The 13449-nt window shown below is 40.6% G+C and overlaps 1 protein-coding gene and 1 long non-coding RNA gene across 2 annotated transcripts in view; one reads left to right on the top strand and one right to left on the bottom strand.

Moving 5' to 3' along the window:
• Positions 1-5452: 5452 nt before the first annotated feature.
• On the bottom strand, positions 5453-8409 carry LOC134330720 (uncharacterized). Its single transcript, XR_010015028.1, has 2 exons — positions 8294-8409; positions 5453-6376 (listed from the first exon to the last, which is right to left on the bottom strand). It is a non-coding gene; the product is annotated as an uncharacterized LOC134330720 (long non-coding RNA).
• A 3507-nt stretch (positions 8410-11916) lies between these two features.
• Positions 11917-13449, top strand: part of plrdgb (PITP-less RdgB-like protein) — a 107674-nt gene continuing 106141 nt past the window's right edge. The window contains exon 1 of the mRNA XM_063011434.1: positions 11917-11958. Within this exon, the coding sequence (XP_062867504.1) occupies positions 11934-11958 (25 nt within the window). The 5' untranslated portion in view covers positions 11917-11933. The remainder of the gene's footprint in view (positions 11959-13449) is intronic.

Genomic DNA, 13449 nt, shown 5'->3' with positions numbered 1-13449 from the left:
TTAAAAGAGAATTAGTGGAGTTCACTGTGACCTAAAACATGACTGCAATAACCTCTATAAAAAGTCAGTGGTGAACTTTTGAATTATCTGGTTTGTCTTTTTGGATGCACACTGACCTGCAATTGTAGCAGCTTTCAACAAACACGTAAAATTAAATGTATATTACAATACTATTGAGTCGAGAATTTTACTCACTAGGTTAGCATAACATGGTGTGGTTTGGAGAGATTTTTGGAGTAATGAGAGGGCTAATTATCTAGTGAATTTGGACACCTGAAAATACACTGATCAGCCATAACATTATAACCACCTCCTTGATTCTACACTCACTGTCCATTTTATCAGCTCCACTTACAGTGGGGTCAAAAAGTATTTAGTCAGCCACTGATTGTGCAGGTTCTCCTACTTAGAAAGATGAGAGAGAGACAAAATGAGAAAAAAAAATCCAGGAAATCACATTGTAGGATTTTTAAATAATTTATTCGTAAATTATGGTGGAAAATAAGTATTTGGTCAATAACAAACTAGCAAGATTTCTGGCTCTCACAGACCTGTAACTTATTCTTTAAGAAGCTCTTCTGTCCTCCACTCGTTACCTGTATTAATGGCACCTGTTTGACCTCGTTATCTGTATAAAAGACACCTGTCCACAGCCTCAAACAGTCAGACTCCAAACTCAACCATGGCCAAGACCAAAGAGCTGTCGAAGGACACCAGGAAGAAAATTGTAGACCTGCACCAGGCTGGGAAGAGTAAATCTACAATAGGCAAGCAAGTGGGTGTGAATAAATCAACTGTGGGAACAATTGTAAGAAAATGGAAGACATACAAGACCATTGATAATCTCCCTTCGGGTCAAGATCTCATCCCGTGGGGTCAAAATGATCATGAGAACGGTGAGCAAAAATCCCAGAACTACACGGAGGGACCTGATGAATGACCTGCAGAGAGCTGGGACCAAAGTAACAAAGGCTACCATCAGTAACACACTACGCCGAGAGGGACTCAAATCCTGCAGTGCCAGGTGTGTCCCCCTGCTTAAGCCAGTACATGTCCAGGCCCGTCTGAAGTTTGCCAGAGAGCATATGGATGATCCAGAAGAGGATTGGGAGAATATCATGTGGTCAGATGAAACCAAAATGGAACTTTTTGGTAAAAACTCAACTCGTCATGTTTGGAGGAAGAAGAAAAACCCAAGAACACCATACCTACTGTGAAGCACGGGGGTGGAAACATCATGCTTTGGGGCTGTTTTTCTGCAAAGGGGACAGGACGACTGATCCGTGTTAAGGGAAGAATGAACGGGGCCATGTATCGTGAGATTTTAGGCCAAAACCTCCTTCCATCAGTGAGAGCATTGAAGATGGAACGTGGCTGGGTCTTCCAGCATGACAATGATCCCAAACACACCGCTCGGGCAACGAAGGAGTGGCTCCATAAAAAGCATTTCAAGGTCCTGGAGTGGCCTAGCCAGTCTCCAGACCTTAACCCCATAGAAAATTTGTGGAGTCCATGTTGCCCAGCGACAGCCCCAAAACCTCACTGCTCTAGAGGAGATCTGCATGGAGTAATGGGCCAAAATACCAGCTACAGTGTGTGCAAACCTGGTGAAGACTTACAGGAAACATCTGACCTCTGTCATTGCCAACAAAGGTTATGTTACAAAGTATTGAGTTGAACTTTTGTTATTGACCAAATACTTATTTTCCACCATAATTTACAAATAAATTCTTAAAAAATCCTACAATGTGATTTCCTGGATTTTTTTTTCTCATTTTGTCTCTCATAGTTGAAGTGTACCTATGATGAAAATTACAGACCTCTCTCATCTTTTTAAGTAGGAGAACCTGCACAATCAGTGGCTGACTAAATACTTTTTGGCCCCACTGTACCATATAGAAGCACTTTGTAGTTCTACAATTACTGACTGTAGTCCATATATTTCTCTACATACTTTTTTAGCCTGCTGTCACCCTGTTCTTCAATGGTCAGGACCACCACAGAGCAGGTATTATTTAGGTGTTGGATCATTCTCAGCACTGCAGTGACACTGACATGGTGGTGGTGTGTTAGTGTGTGTTGTGCTGGTATGAGTGGATCAGACACAGCAGTGCTGCTGGAGTTTTTAAATACTGTGGTCCACTCACTGTCCACGCTATTAGACACTCCTACCTAGTTGGTCCACCTTGTAGATGTAAAGTCAGAGACGATCGCTCATCTATTGCTGCTGTTTGAGTTGGTCATCTTCTAGACCTTCATCAGTGGTCACAGGACGCTGCCTACAGGGCGCTGTTGGCTGGATATATTTTTGGTTGGTGGACTATTCTCAGTCCAGCACAACACAATAACACACCACCACCATGTCAGTGTCACTGCAGTGCTGAGAATTAACCACCACCCAAATAATACCTACTCTGTGGTGGTCCTGTGGGGTTCATGACCGTTGAAGAACAGCATGAAAGGGGGCTAACAAAGCATGCAAAGAAACAGATGGACTACAGTCAGTAATTGTAGAACTACAAAGTGCTTTAATATGGTAAGTGGAGCGGATAAAATGGACAATGTGTGTAGAAACAAGGAGGTGGTTTAAATGTTATCGGGGTATAGCTCATGTTGTGTACATAACCTCTATTGTATTACATTTACAGCAGTTAGGGGTCATTCTTATCCAAAGCAACTTAAAATTGTTATAGGATACAATCTAACAGGCCAAGAGTGGCTAATTCGGGTGTTGTGGGGCTGAAACCAGTGACCCACCAGTACCAGTACCCTATTTGCTATTTTCTTATTCTGTGGGTGTTCCTTCTTGTTGTGTGTAAATAGACTAAAATGTCACACTAAGCTGCCAAGCTGTCCTTTTCTCTCAAATGTGAACTTTCTGTTTGGCAAAGACCACTTGTGAATTTAATATGCGTGTTATGGTGCCACAGCAGAGGATTTGAGTGCCAAATCATCTCTGGAAACTGTGTGTGTGGTTTGATGTTCCACATGTTCTCCACATGCTTACATGGATTTGCTCTGGGTTCTTTAGTCTCCTTCCACTGCTTAAAACATGTACAATGTGGACCGGCTGCTATAACTGCCTTTAGCTAAGAGTCGGTAAGTGGATGGTGAGTGTGTGGTGTCTTACAGTCTTAGCTTTTCCAGGGTGTATTACTGCCTGGTGTCTAGCATCTGTGATTAAAGTGCTCAAGTGTTTCCTCTCAACAAAATGAAGTGTATTATAAAGATGTTCAGTATTCCCCCATTTTTCTCCCCAATCTAGTCCAATTTCTCCTGATTGCAGCTCTCTCTCATTGCTGCGAGAAGAGCTGCAGTCATGCTGCAGCCACCGACTGCTTGTTTACGCCTGCCAGAAGCTGGGTCTCACAGAGCACAGTATCATGAATGGAGAGCCAAGCACTGCCATGCATGATCAGTCACTCCTCATGCAGGTACCTATAACAATTCCTTTTCCTACAAAGGCAGCCAATCATTGGTGCAGACTGGTCAATAGCTCAGCTGAGATGTGTCACTGATCCACTGGAATGCCCAATAAAAGAATATTTTCATCTATTAAAACCTGTGCATTGTTAATGAAAAATTAATATTGTTAAGCAAATGTTTGCAAGAACAAATGCTGTAAACATAAAATTTAATGTGATCTCAAATTCAATATGTGTGGATTAGAAGCCTGTAAGCCTGAGTTTTCAGTTTCGAGTGGGTGAATTGAGAAAGAAAAATGTATGCCTTGAGGATTAGCAAAATGCATGTGATTATTTTTTACTTGATTATGAACATGAACAGTGTCTATCCGGGGCATAAAAATCAACATAAAACATTTTCCAAGTGCCTCTAGACTGGCATTACAAGATGTACTACTATAAAAAGGAAATAATATGTTTTATTCATAAACCAGATCAGGGATGATTTAAGTCAACAGTGTTTTGCAACTTGTGGGATGTGTTGGAGGTAAAGTGAGTGAAGAATATATACACCGATCAGCCATAACATTAAAACCACCTCCTTGTTTCTACACTCACTGTCCATGTTATCAGCTTACTTACCATATTAAAGCACTTTGTAGTTTTACAATTACTGACTGTAGTCCATATGTTTCTCTGCATGCTTTGTTAGCCCCCTTTCATGCTGTTCTTCAATGATCAGGACTCTCCCAGGACCACCACAGAGCAGGTATTATTTAGGTGTTGGATCATTCTCAGCACTGCAGTGACACTGACATGGTGGTGGTGTGTTATTGTGTTTTGTGCTGGTATGAGTGGATAAGACACAGTTGGATGTGGAGTTTTTAAACACCTCACTGTCACTGCTGGACTGAGAATAGTCCACCAATCAAAAATATATCAGCCAACAGCGCCCTGTGGGCAGCATCCTGTGACCACTGATGAAGGTCTAGAAGATGACCAACTCAAACAGCAGCAACAGATGAGCGATCGTCTCTGACTTTACATCTACAAGGTGGACCAACTATGTAGGAGTGGACAGTGAGTGGACACGGTATTTAAAAACTCCAGCCACGCTGCTGTGTCTGATCCACTCATACCAGCACAACACACACTAACACACCACCACCATGTCATTGTCACTGCAGTGCTGAGATCACCCACCACCTAAATAATACCTGCTCTGTGGTGGCCCTGTGGGGGTCCTGACCATTGAAGAACAGGGTGAAAGCAGGCTAAAACAGTATGTAGAGAAACAGATGGACTACAGTCAGTAATTGTAGAACTTCAAAGTGCTTCTATATGGTAAGTGGAGCTGATACATTGGACAGTGAGTGTAGAAACAAGGAAGTGGTTTTAATGTTATGGCTGAGTGTATACTTACCTTCAAACACATGGGACATAAATATAGTGTTGACCACTACTTCACAGATGTCACAGCTGACATTTTTTCTTTGGCTTTCTACAATATTTTTGCTCATGACGTAAGTGTGTCTGTGGGTCAGGTGATTATGCAGGCCAAAAAGGTTTGGCCCGCAATTGATGTTCTGATTTCTTTTTATCATTGAGGTCAGGGCTTTGTGCAAGCTTCTGATGTTCCCTCTGTTATGTCTCTATTAACCTTGCCTTGTGCATAGGGGCACAGTCTACTGGAACAGGAAACAACCTTCCTCAAACTCTTGTCACAAAGTTGAATGCATAACTTTTTACACCTATACAAGAGCAAGGACTGTGCTGAAATACCTTAAATCAATAATCGGAAGGGGTGTCTACATACTTATGGCCATATAGTGTATGTATGTGTATGTATGTATGTCTATGTATATAAACAAACCTTCATTTAACTAACAAACATACAAAGATTTCTAACCTAGATCTAACTGTATACTGTAAAAACAGTATAACACAATATATTAAACAAATGTAAAATTTGATGCCTGTTGTTGGATATAAACAGATTTAACAAGAAAATTTGGTTCAATAAAATAACTCACCACTACACTTGGAGCTGTAGAAAAATAATCAATGATTTTATTAAGGCTATTACAATCCAAAACAAACTGGGCTGATTCCAGAAGCAACTCAGAAGCTTGAGAATGTGCAGGGTCTTTTATACCCTACCATTTTTATACCCTAATTATCGTTTATAGCTACCAATTTGTACAATTTAGCATCAATCTGAACATCATTATTTTTTTTTATTTATTTATTATTGTTCAATGATGATGTCTTTTTTAAATTTTATTTATGCATTTTCTCCCAATTTAGAGTAGTCATTTGTCTTCTACTGCTGGGGATCCCTGATTGCAGTTGAGGTGGGTATATTGCTGGTCATGCCTCATCCAACCCGCACACAGCCCTTAGCGGAACCCTTTTTAACTTATTCATTCTGCACAGATGCCTCTCTATCTGCCAATCAGGGTCCTTACACAGCGTTTAAAGACCCCACCCACATAGTCCGGTCATCCCGCCCTGCAGGCACTGCCAATTATGCCTGCTAGATGGCGCCCAGCTGACCGGTGGCAACGCCGAATTTTGAACCAAGGAGTTCAGAATCTCAGCGCTGGTGTGCTAGTGGAATATCCCGTCGTTTAAATACCAAACGTCTTTTAAATACCATTATTTCCAAATGAATTCTTGGGTGACCTCAATTCTCACATTCCCCAGTCACTCTTACATTCCTTCATCATTTTACATCATTGTTTCATATTCATAAAAAAATATGCCCTTAGAAATGTTGATCATGAAGGGTTAACAAACACTGAGTTCTCTGTGCCAAAAGTGATTGAGTTATTAGTGAAAGGTGCCCACATTTGTTTTGGATTTTTTGCCCACATGTTGAAGGGGGCGTGGGTTAGCTTCGTTCTTCTCAATCAGAGCTGGGATCGGCATTGGTGGAGAGAAAGCATGATGCAATTGGGCAATTGGATGTGCTAAACAAGGGAGAAAAAAAGGGAAGAAAATGCATAAACAAAATATATATATTAAAAGAATAGAATAAATAAATCACAGATTCTTGTTTTTTTGCATATAACTTTACTGGAAATTGGGTTTGTAAATATGTAAATAAATAGTTACTGTTGTCTCTACATGAATCATGATCATGTTTGTACTTAACAACTTACTGCCCTCAAATATGCCCTATCATTTACCATGTTATCAAACCCCCACTATTTCACTAAATTATGTGCTTGTGTAGGAGTGATGTGTTTGATGACCACTTCATTTCACAATGTGCATGCCAAAAATACCCACTAACATTTCACAGCTAAAACAGGAAGTGTCAACAGTATGAAAAATTGCCAAAAGATCAGTTTTAAGCATTTTAAATATTAGCATATTAATGTAAATAGTCTTGTGCACGCCATGAACATGTATGTGACGATATATGTGTTCTACATATAAAAGACTTAATGTACTATAGGTTCAAGTGGGCCGATAAACAGATATACATCTTTATACAGTCATGTGAAAAAGTTAGGACACCCCATGAAAACCTTTGTCTTTTTGAACATATTTAAACATATGGACATTTGAGCTTCATTTGAACAGTACTAAGAGAGTGAATTCTTCACTTTATCAGAGGGTGCTTGAGGAAAATGTAAGACCATCTGTCCAAAAACTAAAAATTAAGCGGAAGTGGACCATGCTACATGACAACGACCCAAAACATTCCAGTAAACCCACCAAGGAATGGCTCAAATGAAAGAAATGGAGAGTTCTGGAATGGCCAAGTCAAAGCCCAGATCTTAATCGTATTGAGATGCTGTGGGGTGATTTGAAACGTGCTGTGCATGCAAGAAACCCCTCAAACCTCACACAGCTGAAGAAATTCTGCATGGAGGAGTGGGAAAAACTTTCTTCCAGTCGATGTCAGAGACTGGTAGATGGTTATAGGAAATGTCTTATTGAGGTTATTTCAGCCAAAGGGGGAAATACCAGCTATTAGGGCATAGGGTGTCCTAACTGTTTCCTCACAATAAATTTCCATTTTTGTTCATTACATTTTACAGCTTGTGTTTAAAAGTATTTTTTGTTTGTTTTATTTGTTATAATTTTTATGATATAAGCTCCATCTCTCAGTACTGTTCAAATGAAGCTCGAATGTCCATATGTTTCAATATGTTCAACAAGACAAAGGTTCTCATTGGGTGTCCTAACTTTTTCACATGACTGTATACCTAAAGATCAATTTCCTTTGTCATGTATCAACACGAAACAATGAGAGAACACAAATAGGTAATGAGCCTGCCTGGAGGAGGATGCTTACAGAATGAGGAAGAGTTAATAATTTTTGAAGATGATGACTTTTTAGGATTACTTAGTTACTTGCCAAAAACATTTGAAAGCATTTTTAAATATGGCCTTTTCTTTTCTACAACCACAAATTTAATCACTGGGACTTTGCTGAAAAAGCCAACTTGACTGAAATTGAATTCTAATGTCAGATAAGGGTAAAGCTTTTTGGCAACAAACACTCAGAACAGCATAGGTCATCACAAAATAAAGCATGGCTGTACAAAAAAGAACTTAGCTCCCACAATTTAAAATATTTGAGATTCTATTTGGGGTTTTTCTATTTGGGGCTGTTTTTATTAAACGATTCTGAGAACCCTTTTCAGATACATGGACTCATGTACATTATGGACATAAAATTACAGAAGATGTAAAAACATATCAGACTGTCTTTGCTATAAAGCTTTTACAAAGAATGCCAGTATTTCTGTAGCTATCGGTACTCCATGTGTCTCTGTGGGATTCCTTTCAGGTTTTCATACATCACACAAAAACAATCAGAAGATCGATGGACATCTTTGAATTATCCCAGAGTGTAAAAGACTGTGTCTTACCCTGCAGCTGACTGATGCCCTGTCCAGGGTGTATTTCTCTCTCCACTTAGTGTTTCAAGGTGTCACTGAAGCCCCTGCTACCCTGACCAAAAAGTAGCAGTTATTACATTTTATTATTTCTGTTCTTCAATTAAATTAAATGACTTATTAAGATTTTTCTGAGGTCCTTGAGGCAATTTCTATTCTGAGTGACCTTTGGTGGGACTGCAAACAAGTGCTGGTTTGCAGAGGATTATAAGCTTTTCAAACACTCTTGTTTGGCATGCGCTGCAAGATATTTGAAACATGTATTTTTTTTTCAGGCTGATGTAAAATATCACCACACATCTCAGCTGCACTGAGATATACTGTATCTACTATATATTATCTACTATAATAGCAGCATAGTTGCAGACTCCAATTAATAATCATTAACTGACCCATATATTCTTCACCCATGCTCCATGGCTTGGACTAAAATCATAGATAGCCATGGATCACTGCCTGGTACAAAAATGACCTGTTTGTGTTAATCTAAAACTTATTTCCAGGGCGGCAGTTGGTACTTTTTCTTTGCTGTTGTTATCTTTTACACCAGTTCGAGCACATATTCACCACAAGAGCATATGAATAATTAAAGAACTTACTAAAATCATCTATTACTGGCATGACTTAAAGACCTACATTTTCTAATGAGATCCACTTCTTCTAATGCTGACAGTACTTCTAAAAGCAATTAGTTTAATTAGGTTTTATAAAGCTGGCATGTTTGGTGCAGTGAGTTTGTGGACAGAGTGAATGTTAATAACTTAGGCAATTAGTTTACCTTCCACTGGAACAAAGGCACGTCATTGCAATAGAAGTTAAGTATCTAAATTAATGTGGTATAATTAAAAAAGGCTAAGTTGACATCAAAAGTATATTATGACATTAAAGTCAGTATAAAAAAAAGTTAAGAAGGGTAAAGTTTGATAGTAGTGAACACAGCTGCGTACAGTATTACCCCCATTTGGCCTTTTTCCTCTCAAAAACAATCAAATGTGCCTGTTGAGCACCCAGCCAGGCCAGCACCATTAAAACTTACACCTGAGACTTGACTATTTTAAAAGCACACACACACACACACACACACACACACACACACACACACACACACACACACACACACACACACACTTAAACAGTCTTGATTGGCCTATCTACTTTTTGAATCTACTGTTCCCCAACAAATTACTGCCAATAATACAAGCCCTATTTCCAGAAAATCTGGAACATAATGTTAGGATGAAAAAGAACATCTGAACTGTTACCAATTAAAGCGCGAAAAACAACCTGTGATGGCAGGGGGGTGCATCAGTGCCCATGGGTGATCTGCATATATGTAATGGTACCATTGATGCAGAGGAAGTGGCTTCCTAGACATAGAGTGTGTAGGCACATCATAAAGAAAGTAGTCAGACAACGGTGACCATGGACTGATGGGAACAAATTCCACTTGCAAAATCACAATACTTAATATCTTCAATTCCCAAATGATTAAAAAGTTTAATTAAAAATAAAGATGATGTGACCCAGTGTTAAACAATCGATCCTCTGTCTCAGCTTTTTTCGAATGTGTTACATAATTCAATTTTGTCAGTTTAATAAAGGTTTAAGTGGGCAAACAAATGACAGATTTCAGTTTTTATTGCATTTTTAGAAACCGTCAGAACTTTTCTGGAAATAGGGTTTGTAAATAGAAGTAAGTAAAAATGCAAATACTGTCAAACAAATAAAAGATGTTTAGACATGTAGACAGCAGTACAGGCTATTTTAAATGCATGATTGGAGCTGCACTGTCACAGTGAGAGTAAATAAACTGTCAGTGAAATGCAGTGGTACCTTGAAACTCATCGTCAATTGGTTCTGGGAGTGGCGTTGAGTTTAAAAGGCGATGAGTTTTAAGGTATTTTTTCCCAGGATGTTTGGGAAACCTGTTAATGCGTTCCATGGTCCCGTAAAACTGCATATACTGTATTTTAGACTAATGTAAAATAATGGGGTTGTTTTTGACACTTATACACTGAAAATAACACAAATATAATATAAAAACACTGAAATACAATTAGGTGGCTTGGTGGGTAGCACTGTCACCTCACAGCAAGAAGGTCCTGGGTGGGGCGGTCCGGGTCCTTTCTGTGTGGAGTTTGCACGACCCTAACTGGATAAGCGGATAAAGAATGAATGATGAATGAAATACAATTAAAAACAGTTAATCAATATGAAAATACAATAAAACCTGCACTTTACCTTTACTTCTTCGTTGCAGTATTTGTACTATATTGCAGAACAAATATGTAAGATGAATTATTTGTAATTAATAGCGTCATTATTCAATACATATAATACATTTGTCGAGTTACAAGGTACATTGTAATAACTACTCAACAACTCGATCCGAGCGGCTCGCCGTGCGTTCAGCGAGTGATTTCCGAGCGAGATTTCTAGGATGTCAGATATCTGAATCTGAGTTGCCCGACTGACAATGAGTGCTATGTCGAACAGCCAATGAGAATGCAAGATACGGGGTGAGGGGAAATGCAGGGGAGGAGTTGTAAAAAGGTGGGACAGGGGCTTAATATAGTTTCAGAATACATCGGCACACACAAAAGTTTTACAGTATTTCTGACCTGATCGTTCTCTACTATACATAACACCAACGTTGCATTGCAAAAATATTTATTAACCTCCAACTCACTATAGAACAATCCATGATGCACGCGTAGCCAAATCCACTCTGATTCATTTATTTTTTCTCTTTGATTTGATTTTACGCAGCACATTAGCGCACAAACTTTGATCGCTCGCTATTTGTTGACGTGCATTTTTGGACGCTGTATCATTAAAACACTCGTCACTTCTCGCGTTTGTTTTCGTCACAGAACGTAGTTTGGGAGACCAGAGAAGCTCGCCTGCGATTCCAGTTGGTGATAGATGGTGTAGTGTGAGACCCCCTATCGCCGATCAGTCGTGTAGTGTGAAATACACACCAACTTGAAAGACTCCCGATTACAAGAGATCCAGTCGTGTAGTGTGAACTGTACAGCGACCTGAAGACTTGGAAAGTCCTGTAGTGTGAACTTGGCATAAGCTAGCAAGCTGGAGGGCTGTGTCTCAATTTGCACACAATAACTTCTATAGTGTGTTCAAAATGTTGGAGAGCAAAAGTTGTAACAGACACCACTAAGAAGAAGACTAGACCCACTCTAGTCCAGTTAAATTAGGGTCCAGAACCGCCACTGAGGATCTAGTGAAGCTGGACTTTCTGTCAGAGAGAGAGATGAACCTCCATTCAAGCACTGAATAACAGGTGATAGGTTGATGAGAAATGAGGCTGAAAGATAATTGGACAAAGCAACGGTCGGTGCATCTGATTGGCTAGCTGATTGGCTGTATCGTTAACTTTCGATGTTACCTGAAAATTGATAAAACGGCTGAGAGAATTTTGGGCGGGAAAACGTCGTTTTGACAGACGCGCGAGCAGCGACGCGAGCAGCGCGAGGAACTCTCTCTCTCTCTCTCTCTCACACACACACACACACAGAAATACACACTCTGACACACACACACACACACGAGCGCGCACAGTCTCCATTCACGCCGTTCACACGGAACCGACAGCATGGCGAGAGAACCGCGAGAGAAAGGTAAGAACTGACCTGTTTGTTTGCTCTCAGTGTTAGCAGTAAGCTCGGTGTGAAGTGAATTGTACTGTAGGAATGTCCGGTCAGTTAATGAGCACCTGGTGACGCACTGACATTTTAACGGACACTGACTGAGGTGTGCTAAGATAACAAACATTCAGTACCGGTAGTTCATTAAAACGCTCTCTGAGCTGAACATGTCCTGAAACCCAGCCTCGACATGTGTATTGTGTTCTAATAGGGATTGGAAGGGGGTGTGTAGTAGTGCAGCAGATGTTCTCACAGCTCTGAAACAGCCAATAGCTGTTACACTCTTCAAAGTTACACTGACCTCCGCATTCCATGTACATTTCATTTTGGACGGTTGTAAAACTTATCATTTATTCGTTCGTTTTACGAACAGCGTTGTCCTGGTCAGGGTCGCGGTGCCCTCCCCAATCCTTGGTGTCAAATCAGGGCGCCAGTCTATCACAGTACAACACACCCTTCCACTGCTTTTTTTTTAATTTTTTTACACCACTACTTCCTTTAGTGGCACTTGTAGAGACGCTGGGTAAAGGTCAAAAAGTGGGCAGCACAGTGGCTCGGTGGGTAGCACAGTTGCCTCACAGCAAGAAGGTCCTGGGTTCGATTCCCAGGTGGAGCGCGTCTGGGTCCCTTCTGTCTGAAGTTTGCAAGTTCTCCCCGTGTCTGCGTCGGTTTCCTCCCGGAGCTCCGGTTTCCTCCCACAGTCCAAAGACTGAATTGGAGATACAAAATTGTCCATGACTGTGTGTTTGACATTAAACTTGTGAACTGTTGAATCTTGTGTAACCAGTAATTACCAGTGCTGTCATGAATGTTATTTATTTATTAGGATTTTAACGTCATGTTTTACACACCTTGGTTATATTCACGACAGAACAGGTAGTTACAGGTTACACAAGATTCATCAGCTCACAATTTTAATGTCAAATACAGTCATGGACAATTTTGTATCTCCAATTCACCTCACTGACATGTTTTGGGACTGTGGGAGGAAACCGGAGCTCCGGGAGGAAGCCCACGCAGACACGGGGAGAACATGCAAACTTCAGACAGAAAGGACCCAGACCCGCTCTACCTGGGAATCGAACCCAGGACCTTCTTGCTGTGAGGCAACTGTGCTACCCACCGAGCCACTGTGCTGCCCACTTTGCCCATGCAGACACGGGGAGAACAGTCATGGACAATTTTGTATCTCCAATTCACCTCACTTGCATGTTTTTGGACTGTGGGAGGAAACCGGAGCTCCCGGAGGAAACCCACACAGACATGGGAAGAACATGCCAACTTCACACAGAAAGGACCCGGAGCGCCCCACCTGGGAATCGCTGTGAGGCGACAGTGCTACCCACTGACCCACCGTGCCGCCATGCTGCTAAAATGTTCAAAGATATAGAGCTGATCAGCAGCAGATCAGAATGAATAAGCTTGTGAGTTAGAAACTTCAATACCAAGACAGAAAGAGTTTTG

This window comes from Trichomycterus rosablanca, chromosome 16 (assembly GCF_030014385.1).
Source record: "Trichomycterus rosablanca isolate fTriRos1 chromosome 16, fTriRos1.hap1, whole genome shotgun sequence".
NCBI lineage: Eukaryota > Metazoa > Chordata > Actinopteri > Siluriformes > Trichomycteridae > Trichomycterus > Trichomycterus rosablanca.
Note: the sequence above shows the minus strand (reverse complement) of the source record. Positions and strands in the feature narration are given on the sequence as shown.